This window comes from Haliotis asinina, chromosome 3 (genome assembly GCF_037392515.1).
Source record: "Haliotis asinina isolate JCU_RB_2024 chromosome 3, JCU_Hal_asi_v2, whole genome shotgun sequence".
Classification (NCBI taxonomy): domain Eukaryota; kingdom Metazoa; phylum Mollusca; class Gastropoda; order Lepetellida; family Haliotidae; genus Haliotis; species Haliotis asinina.
In genome coordinates, this window is record NC_090282.1 from 10,578,954 (window position 1) to 10,590,514 (window position 11,561).

The following is an 11,561-nucleotide window of genomic DNA, read 5'->3' on the forward strand; positions in this document are numbered from 1 at the left end:
TCTCTCTTTCACATGTGATGTAAAAACCTCATAAATGTAACATTTTTCAAGTGAAGAATCACAGACTACACATACAAAGAACTATACACAGGAAATTCTTTTCAATCTCTGCTCAACTGTTGTGTATTCTGAAAGTTATCATATGGTCTCTTCCATCACCAAGGAGATGTTATCCTGTCACCTACCTATACTTGCTGACATCCCTGAGGACGAACTTGTCCTGCAGTTCTGGGGATAGCCCAGCAAATATGTAGTGAAAGATGTGGAAGTTCTCCTCCCCAGGACTCTGACGTACCACACGTGACTTTTCCAGCAGATACTCCGAGATCTTGGCACCCATCACTGGCAAGAAGAAAGGGGTTCAGGGCATCATTAATGAATCACAGCTGATGTAGAGACACTCAGATAGGACAGGGAGACACAGTGGTCTGCATATTAGTATATCATCATAATGACACAGAGTGAGGTACACACAATGGACTGAATATTACCTGAGGGTGTCAGGGTGTTAAATACCCTTCTCCCTAGGCATTCTGTATTTCTTCCACTCTCAGTCTGGGGATGATGTAGCTAGATGGAATACTAAAAGATAAGTCCAGTATGGCATTCAAGTCCTTCTATTTTGGAATGGTTTTTCAATAGCAAAGGTCCTGAGATATTTCCTAGTTTTACTGGAATACGCACACCATTAGTTTACAACTACCTGGAAGAACTTGTGGGTTTCTTGTACAACTTCTGATACTATAAGTTCATCTGAGCCATTCTTTCAATATACAGAGAGAACCTCTCAAGTCAACGGTGGGACCCAGAATCACGCAATACTCACCGGACAACTAACAAAATAGACAATGACAAAATGACAATTTAGGCTTCTTCCCCAGAAATAATGTCCTACATCATACAAAATGACTCATACCCAATCTTAATAATTAGTCATTTTCATTAGTCCCTTTCCAAAACTTTATTTGATACCATACAAAATTGCTTCGGTAATTAGCTTTAAGCCACCCAGCAACCAAACATTTACAAATTTTACAAAATATCAATTTATATTTCAGACTGGTAGGTGCCAGAAGATACTTAATCAAATAATTTTGGAACCTGTGAGTGCCCCTTGACCATTAATGTCCAAATGTCCATCTTCCTAATCATGTAGAATCACAAAGTCCTTGTTTATGTAACTTCAGAGAAATTGCCATTCCCTCAAAAAAAGTGAATCCATAAAATTTTGATTACTTGGTCAATGCACTTTCCCAGTACATTGACCATTCCTTGTGTAACTTTAAATTTTCCTTAAATATTAGTCAAATGGTTTTAAAATTTTCAACTCTAAATGTCCTGGTTATAGTATATCATCTTTTATGACACAGAGTGAGGTACACACAGTGGACTGTATATTAGTATATCATCACTACGACACAGAGTGAAGTACACACAGTGGTCTGTATATTAGTATATCATCACTATGACACAGAGTGAAGTACACACAGGCTACATGACATAACTTACCCACGCCTCTTCTGAACTTGAGCTGGATGTACTTGCCAAAGCGACTAGAGTTGTCGTTCATGTTGGTCTGGGCATTGCCGAATGCCTCCAGGAGTGGGTTTACCTGAGAGTCAACAAGAACAGGACAGCTAACTTTACACAAGACTGCTTTGAACAGTATTTCAGTATTATAACAGTATTTCAGCCTAACTTTACAACCTTTGTATTTTCAAAACCATTAATAATGTTGATTGAGACATACAATCAAGAGACATACATGGATATATTCTGAGAGCTCTTTTGAAATGATTAAAAGTCACTTGAAGGTTATAAATCCCTGAAGCATGCATACCGCATATTTTCAATGTTTTTCAGTGGCTTACAAAACAGTTTCCACATATACTGTATTCCATATTTTTAACATCTGGCTCATTATTCCGAAATCTAGGAACACAAAAGACCTCATTTCAGTTGACACAAACCAGTATAAGAATGTCAAACTTTGTGTGTATTCCTTTTGTACTGTTGACTCTGTTAGGCACTGTAAGAAAGTGAGGAGGGCTGTTCCAGTCTTAGTGTACCTGTAAAATCTGTTGCTCCAACTGAGCAGTGGAGGACTGGAGATTGCCTCCACACAAACTGATCAGCTGTTTAATGATGAGTTTTGTGCTCTCAGTCTTCCCTGCTCCACTCTCACCACTGATGAGGATGCACTGGTTGCTTGGGAGACGACCTCCCTGGCCCATAAGTGACTGGTAGGCAGCATCAGCAATGGCAAAGATGTGGGGAGGGTTGCTGCTTTTCTTGGCTCCTTTGTACCTTTTGGCCACCTGACATGACAGAGACACAGTGACATCATACAGACACAATGACATGACTGAGAAACAGTGACATGACATGAGACACACAGACATGACAAAAGGCACAACAAATAAAACACTCTGAGAAGCAATGGCTTGACATAGCTATAGTGACACGATACAAACACAATGACATGACACAGACACAGTGACATTATACAAACAAAATGACACGACAGACAAACAACAATATGACAAGGCACAATGACGTGACAGAGAAACGTGATGTCATAAGAGACACAATGACAGGACAGAAAGAAACATGTGATGTGATAGAAGGCACAATGACTGTGAGGACAGACAGAAACAATGACAAAGCAGAGAAACCATGATGATACAGAGACACAATGCCAGGGCAGAGAAACATCTGACCTGAAGAGAGAAACAATGACAGGACAGAGAAACATCTGACCTGAAGAGAGATACAATGACAGGACAGAGAAACATCTGATGTGAAGAGAGATACAATGCCAGGACAAAGAAACATCTGACCTGAAGAGAGATACAATGACAGGACAGAGAAACATCTGATGTGAAGGGAGATACAATGCCAGCACAGAGAAACATCTGACCTGAAGAGAAATACAATGACAGGACAGAGAAACATCTGATGTGAAGGGAGATACAATGCCAGGGCAAAGAAACATCTGACCTGAAGAGAGATACAATGACAGGACAGAGAAACATCTGATGTGAAGGGAGATACAATGCCAGGACAAAGAAACATCTGACCTGAAGAGAGATACAATGACAGGACAGAGAAACATCTGATGTGAAGGGAGATACAATGCCAGCACAGAGAAACATCTGACCTGAAGAGAAATACAATGACAGGACAGAGAAACATCTGACCTGAAGAGAGATAAAATGACAGGACAGAGAAACATCTGATGTGAAGGGAGATACAATGCCAGGACAAAGAAACATCTGACCTGAAGAGGGATACAATGACAGGACAGAGAAACATCTTATGTGAAGGGAGATACAATGCCAGCACAGAGAAACATCTGACCTGAAGAGAAATACAATGACAGGACAGAGAAACATCTGATGTGAAGGGAGATACAATGCCAGCACAGAGAAACATCTGACCTGAAGAGAAATACAATGACAGGACAGAGAAACATCTGATGTGAAGGGAGATACAATGCCAGGACAAAGAAACATCTGACCTGAAGAGAGATACAATGACAGGACAGAGAAACATCTGACGTGAACAGAGATACAATGACAGGACAGAGAAACATCTGACGTGAACAGAGATACAATGACAGGACAGAGAAACATCTGACCTGAAGAGCGATACAATGACAGGACAGAGAAACATCTGATGTGAAGAGAAACATGATGGGACAGAGAAACATATGACATGTCAAGAGACACAATGACATGTCAAGAGACACAATGACATGACAGAAACATCTGATGTGAAAAGAGACACAATGACAGGACAGAAAACATCTAATGTGAAGAGCGATACAATGACAGGACAGAGAAACATATGACATGACAAGAGACAAAATGACAGGACAGGCAACCCAATACAAAACAGAGAAACAATGACATCAAGGAAACAGTGATGTGACAGAAAAAACAATGACAAAACAGAGAAACAGTCATATGACAGAGCCACAATATCACCCATCATAACATTTCTGTCTGTGTCTTAGTACCACTACATGAGAGAGATTGCTGTATGACCACTCACATCTTTGCCATAAATTCCAAGATCCTTATATGGGTTGACTGCTATCAGGATATCTCCAACATATGTCTGAAATAAAACAAAAAGCACATCAGTATTGTTTGATCCGTTGCTTATGAATGAACTAGTCTAAACCAGACTACCTACCTAAATCAGTAACCCTGCATATGTCCCTGATCCAGAGATAAATACTCAGAGTATACCAGGTGTCAAGGGTATATACACTGGGGTATTCCTGTTGTCAAGGGTATATATAGTAGGATATTCCTGGTGTTAAGGGTATGTACTGGTAAACACATATAAGATGATCCACGACCTGACAAATGACCCTAATTTGCATACTTGGGAACGCCCCACAGAACGATCCACTTGAAACAAGAGGGAGACAGGTTGTCTGATAAATATCAAGAAGTTCATTTTCCCTGTGCATTTCACGCATGAATTGCTATAGCACACTCGATTTGGGAACAGGTACAATCCCAACAAATTGCCATATCATACATTGTATCCAGAGTGGGTAGTTGTGTTTTTACGCCTTATAAACTTTGTACAAATTGACGGAATGCACACCAGTCGAAATCATCAAGTTTGTAACTGCAAGTTTTGGGTTTCTGCAACTTGGTGGGACTGATAACTGTAGGTCCACTCACTCTCCTACCACCTTCTGCCTTAATGCGCTTTAAAGTTGCCGTTGAGAGTCCAGTAGCAAGGCTACTTTGTAATAGAGAATCTGCTTTGGTTGCACAAAATTTGTCCATATACATGATAACATTGTATGCTATCTCCCTTGCCTGAGAATGAACAATTTGCCCATGTTTTCCTAACTTGGACATTTTTTACTACAACTGAAATCTGTTTAACGGTATTGAGACAGGTGTAAAACAGTAGTGAGACAGGTGTTAATCAGTAGCAGTGTTGATTTCATGTCACGGTTAGCATGTATTGCACGTGCATAATCGTCAAGCTACCTGTAGCAGCCAAGTGTACTCGCCCAATTTGTTGTACTGCCTCTCTTGTCACAAATGTGTTTAGTGCGCAGGATCATCTAATATGTGTCTAGCAGTACACTGGGATATTCCTGCTGGAGTCAGGGTATATACACTGGGGTATTCCTGGTGTCAAGGGTATATACATTGGAATATTCCTGGTGTTAAGGGTATATACACTTGGATATTCCTGGAGTCAAGGGTATACACACTGGGGTATTCCTGGTGTCAAGGGTATATACACTGGAATATTCCTGGTGTTAAGGGTATATACACTTGGATATTCCTGGAATCAAGGGTATACACACTGGGGTATTCCTGGTGTCAAGGGTATATACACTGGAATATTCCTGGTGTTAAGGGTATATACACTTGGATATTCCTGGAATCAAGGGTATACACACTGGGGTATTTCTGGTGTCAAGGGTATATACACTGTGATATTCCTGGAGCTAGGGGTATATACACTGGGGTATTCTTGATGTCATGTGTACAAACACTGGGATATTCCTGATGTCATAGGTTTATATAACTGGGTATTCCTGGTGTTACGGGTAATTACACTGGGATATTCCTGGTGTCTAGGGTATATTCACTGGAATATTCCTGGTGTTAAGGGTATATACACTGGGATATTCTTGATGTCAAAGGCATATACACTTGTCATACGAACCGTACACCCTGTTTAATCTGTCATGTGACACACTACACAGATTGTACAAATGACACTGGCCTTAGATTGAATGTGGCTGCCAAATGGCTGACCGCTTTGAAATCTATAGAGTTGGTGTATTGTGTAATACAGAGTAACACAATTGTCACTATTATTATTTTTTATTGGTTTGTGAGAATAATTATATTGAAACAATAAAAAATACTTGCTGTTTAACAAAACATCAGATTTCATCATATTTATCATAAACTAAGCCATCCCGAGTTATCTCCCCTTATGGCCGTTCACGAAAAAATCATGGCGAAATGTTTTGCATCTCATTCTGCTGACAGCTGAATGATGGTGATTAAAGATAATCTAAATTAAAAGTTCTTAAGGGTAATATATGTATGTCAAGCGGTGTTTTGAAAGTGTGTACAGGACTGTAAGACCCTTACAATGTATCCCTGGTGTCAGAGGTATATACACCAGTGTATTGCTGGTGTCAGAGGTATATACACCCGTGTATTGCTGGTGGCAGAGGTATATACACAGGCATACACACCCCTGTATCCCTGGAGTCTGAGGTGTATGCACTGGTGTATCACTTGAGTCAGAGGTATGTCAGAAGTATACACACTGGTGTATTCCTAGTGTCAGAGGTATATTTACCGACATATGCCCAGAGTCACTTGTACATGGTTCAAAATTATTGAGAATAGCTAAAGCATTTCATATTATTAAACGAGAACAAATCAGATAAAATTGAATGTATTGTGAAAGTGAACTGACCTTTTCATGTTGTGTAGGTAACAATTTAATATTTTATCAAGTCTCCTTGAGCTTCACGGCACAGTCTAAGACGGGTAGGCATACTTCCTATCAGAGAGGTTAGTGTCTCGTGAGTTATGCTGTCCCAGTATCGGACCACTTCTCTCTTCATGTCTTCAATTTTTGTCAACCCCTTTTGATTCACACATTCCTTCATCATCCCCCAAATGTTCTCAATGGGATTTAAGTCAGGACTATATGCAGGAAATGGTAATGCAGTCACATTTTTCTCCTGAAACCACTGCTTGGCATGTTTTGCGGTGTGTTTAGGATCATTATCTTGCTGCAAAATCCAGTCATTTCCATAAAACACATGTGCACTTGGAAGGAGAAAATTATCTAATATGTTAGCGTAGCGTTGACTTGTCAGATTTCCCTCAAACACACACAGCGGGGTCGTTCCTAATAAGGATATCCCTCCCCATACATGAAACTTTGGGCTGTATTTAGGTCGTCGATACAACGGTGCTGACGCAGACTTTGTCCATATTTTCACATTATTGGGATATACCCATATTGAGCTTTCATCAGTAAAAATCACATTTTCCCAGTCAAAGTTTTCATATGCCAAACACCACTCAACACGCCTGTCTTTATGTTCTTGTTTCATGAGAGGAGAAGGAATTCCAGTCTTTTTCTCCCATCCAAGATCAATCAAATTTCTTCTAACTGTAGATTTTGATACAACTGTTGATCCCCTATCTATCATTTCATACCTGATGTTGGAGATGCTTGCCCTTTGCTTTTTAGTCGCTAAAATTCCCAGCCGGACGCGATCTGAGAAGTCCAATTTTCTGGGTCTCCCTGCTCCTTTCTGGTGCCCAAAATCCTTTCCCTCTTTAAAAGTCTTCCTAATCCTATACACAGCAGAAAGAGGAGTTCCTGTTCTCCCTACCAATGTATTTACATCATCAATTCCTTGATTACACAACTCAAAAATCAACCTTCTTTTATCTTCAGCAGACATTGTTGACAGTACTGAGGAAAATGACGTCTGCTAAAAAATTCAGGGGAGGTAACTCTAATTGTACTATACTCAGTAGGCCAAGATGAGTTACCTCCCTTATACCATTACTTAGTTTTAAGTATCAGTGAATCAGTTGAGGTGTTAGGATAGCTCAAAGTAAGAAGAAAAATTCTCAATAATTATGAACCAGACTATATATACACTGGTGTATCCCTGGAGTCATGGGTATATTGCCCGTGTCATGGGTATGTACACTGGTGTATTCCCTGGTTTCAAGGTTATATGCAGCTGTGTATTCGTGGTGTTAATATGGTATATAGACCAGTGTATTCCTGGTGTCAGGGTATGCTTATACAATTGGCTATTCCTGTACACAATTCAGAACTTTCATACTCTAAAAAAATATCCATTATGAGAAAGTCATTACTTAAATAGATACTTATTTCCTTGCCCAGTACCTTTTTTCCATTATATGAAACATTGTTTTAACAGTGTTTTTTGTAATTATGATACTTTCATCTTTTTGTACACATGTGCCAATATCATGTATTTATGTTCAATGTTGAGTAATTAATCAAAGATTCAGTAATTAATCAAATTTTGTGCTAATAGTTAATTACAATGTATGCACATACATGATCTAAGACTGCAATGATGAAACCATTAAGTGAGTCAAACTGACACATGACATCCTTCTTTCTTAGAAACAACTATCAATCATCACTGTGACATTGAGACACTTGGACCCGACAGTGATCACACTCACCTCACAGTGTGACCCCATTAACCCCCAGGCTATGCCCCACAATCTGTTCCCCTCCCTCGGAATGACAATGGTAATGTTTATTTTGTCCCCATACAAACTCTCACTTCTAGTGTTCACATAAACTTTCAAGAGTTACACTTCTTATGGTGTTTAAGGGTGAACTTATTGTGTGTGATCAGTATGATACAACGAAACTACGAGCAAAGTGTACTGTAATGTTTGTTACGTTTTTGTCAGGTGTACAATTATATTTTTCCATTATGTGCCATATTACAGACAATACATTAAGATCAGCAGAGAAATGAGTAACAGTACTTAAATCGGTCATATTTGGACGCATTTTCTTAGAATACGTCTTCTAGCAGGCCGACGTGAATCTACTTCCTAGTTGGTTGATAATGAGTTGCCCTGTCAAGTCAAATGTGGCACACATTAACGTGAGTGTTGACATTACAACAATCTACACCGACATACTCTACCCAGAGACCATTACAGAATGACCTCTAGCTGATCTACCATTAACGCTATTCTATTCACATTTTGCATTCGTGACAAACCCGAGGACTATGATCTGTCATCAGCGTGTCTCTGAACATGTTCAAGACACCTGATAAGAACAACTACCTGTTCCAGTCAAGGCTACCCGTTCCAGTCAATGACTTCGTGGCTCGCAAACGTCTCGATCAAGACCAACGTTACAACTTTCAACTCACGTATATTCGACCTTTCCTGTATCTTTCACGCAGTTCTCCCAGTAGAATTTGCTCGTCAAGTTTTGCCAAAGTGGCCAAATCGTCAACGTCTCCAACAGGCGGCCTGTCCATGTTTACTTCTTCACTTACTGTAGCGTCTTGATCATCGAAGTGGGCAGGGCTAGCAGGATGGCATGCGGAGCTAAAGATAGTAACAATACTCTTCACCCAACACGACGCGTGACGTCACAGTTGATATCATTTATGCATATCGCACGCCGAATTCAGGGATAAGTGGCTCGCGTTACCTGTACACGTCACTTGCGTAGGTCCACGTACATATACACAGTCAAGCGCACTTGTGTCGACTCATGAATGTAATGTGACTGTGAGCAATTCTTGGTAAACATTGAAAGTGATTGGAATTTAAGAATATATGGTCACGAGTTTCTCTCACCCTTGCGTCAGAGAACAAATGGGCCCTAAAAGTAATCTGTTGCCTGGGGATCAAAGTGTCAACATAAATCTAATTAGACTGAATTACTATGTAAACTGACATGACATAGTATGCTACTGTTTAGGGACCGCACTATGATTCACCTCAGACCTTTCAATGTCCAAAAAGATGACTCGTTTGGTAATGCTTCGTGGAGTGAATACGCATTTAATCCATCTTGCTGATTCGAGATTCTCTTGGCGGTTAATCACATATGTTATCATAAAACTATCATGTTAATTGCAAACACACATTTACTGGGTAGTAAAGCCATATAAACGTGAGGTTCATATCATCATCATTCCTTGTTAGTTTAGTAGGTTATTAATTCAACTTTACACACACACACACACACACACACACACACACACACACACACACACACACACACACACACACACACACACACACACACACACACACACACACGTAAGTATAATTTCGAAGTTTGGTGTGAAATAAGGTTATCAACGATACCCCATGTAAAGCCACTGACTAAAGTTGCCGGTGGGGACAACTAAAATACCTTTTGGTTATATATGCTATCTATATTTCAACGAACGTGAAATTTAGATATTAAGCATGATGTTTTCTTAATTATTCTAGCCCTGTCACAGTGGCAAAGACCTCGAGAAGTTGGGGTTTTATCAGCTATGCCATATATAAGGAATCGAACTTTGATCCTCGACTCTTTGAACTCATTATGATAAAAATTATAATTTGATATTAACCCATCGCCATACCTGAAAGTCAAAGCCAGAGTTGCTGTGGCCACGCAACAGTGGCATGTAGCTATTCCATGATACGCTGGCGTGAGTAAGGAAAACATGGCACATGGACAGGTTCTGTAGAAAGGTGGATTAGGTATTTCTATCTATACGATCAATATCGAAACTAAATGTCGTGACAACATTAAATGCCATTGACATAACAACGTGGTCGGCAATGTCGATAGACGTGTCATGCAGGCTAATGTATGAGTGTCAAACCCAGAATAGATAAACCTATGCCCTTCACGATTATTGACTGTATCTGTGCGTGTGTGCGCGTGTGTGCCTAGTGGCGAACAAGACATCAGTGTCAGAAATAACCTCTGGCCCGCTAGCTCGTGGCTAGTAACAATGCAGTCTGGCCATAATTTTCCTCAGTTGTATTGTAATATTTTTGCAACCATTTACTTAGTTTCTACAATCAAATTTCGGTTTAGTGAATTATTCTGTGGGCTAGTAATTTTAGGCATAGATAGCCCGACTGGCTAGTAAAATTTAGAACATATCTCGGACACTGAAAGACATTCATCGTTTTGTCGTCACCTGATCTGCGTCACCCTCCATTTTTATTGTTTAGAGAACACACAGTGACATGGTTTGTACGTAAGACCCTGCATGCAGAATATAAGAATATTCTGCATGCAGAATGGTGATGTGGTATTGTGGTGTTTAGTAGTTTCAAGAGACTAGTCCATGATATCTTTTCTTAAACACTTCTTGTCTGCACGTGAATCCCATTCTGGTGTTAATGCAGCGTAAAACTAAACTAAACCCACTCACTCACTCTTATCAGAAGGTTGATTGCGTCCAGGTGATGATGACTGGGAACTTTTGTAGGCTAGATTGGTTTTCCTTTCATAAATTCCACATATTTCACAGTGATGGATCATATCCACAAAGTGTTCTTAGTGCTACGACTTTCGGACATGGACGTTACCACATATATGTATGCTCACGATGTGTCACAAGCAGTCACAATATCTACTCGGGACATGCAAACGAATCAAGGGAGTTATAACACGAGTTTCTATCAACTCCACTGGGGCATAATGACACACTCAGTCAGTTCACAGCTGATACCCTCTGCCACAGCAGTTATACCGTTGATAGGACCTAGTCTGCCTATCGATCGTTTCATATCTGATTACCTGTACGTCATTATATCGTTTTCCCTATTAATACCATGAGCGTGTTCATATCGCCCCGACCCAATCGAAAATACTTGGATAATATTTTAGCCTGAAAGTAAACATTAGCTCGCGCACTGAAATATCGTATTTCCTCCTAAAGACGACGATAGGGCCTGTTGCAAGCAACGCTCCAGCATTTGAATTTTTCATTGTTTGAT

At 40.0% G+C, this 11,561-nt stretch overlaps 1 protein-coding gene across 3 annotated transcripts in view; it reads right to left on the reverse strand.

Moving 5' to 3' along the window:
* The window catches only part of LOC137277455 (myosin-IIIb-like), a 33,683-nt gene extending 24,526 nt beyond the window's left edge, over positions 1 to 9,157 (reverse strand). For all 3 annotated transcript variants that reach the window (XM_067809182.1, XM_067809185.1, XM_067809183.1), the window contains exons 1-5: positions 8,969 to 9,157; positions 4,057 to 4,122; positions 2,070 to 2,318; positions 1,510 to 1,612; positions 186 to 342 (exon numbers count right to left, since the gene is read on the reverse strand). In XM_067809182.1, the coding sequence (XP_067665283.1) occupies positions 186 to 342; positions 1,510 to 1,612; positions 2,070 to 2,318; positions 4,057 to 4,122; positions 8,969 to 9,079 (686 nt within the window). In that variant the 5' untranslated portion in view covers positions 9,080 to 9,157. The remainder of the gene's footprint in view (positions 1 to 185; positions 343 to 1,509; positions 1,613 to 2,069; positions 2,319 to 4,056; positions 4,123 to 8,968) is intronic.
* Between the last annotated feature and the right edge of the window lie 2,404 nt (positions 9,158 to 11,561).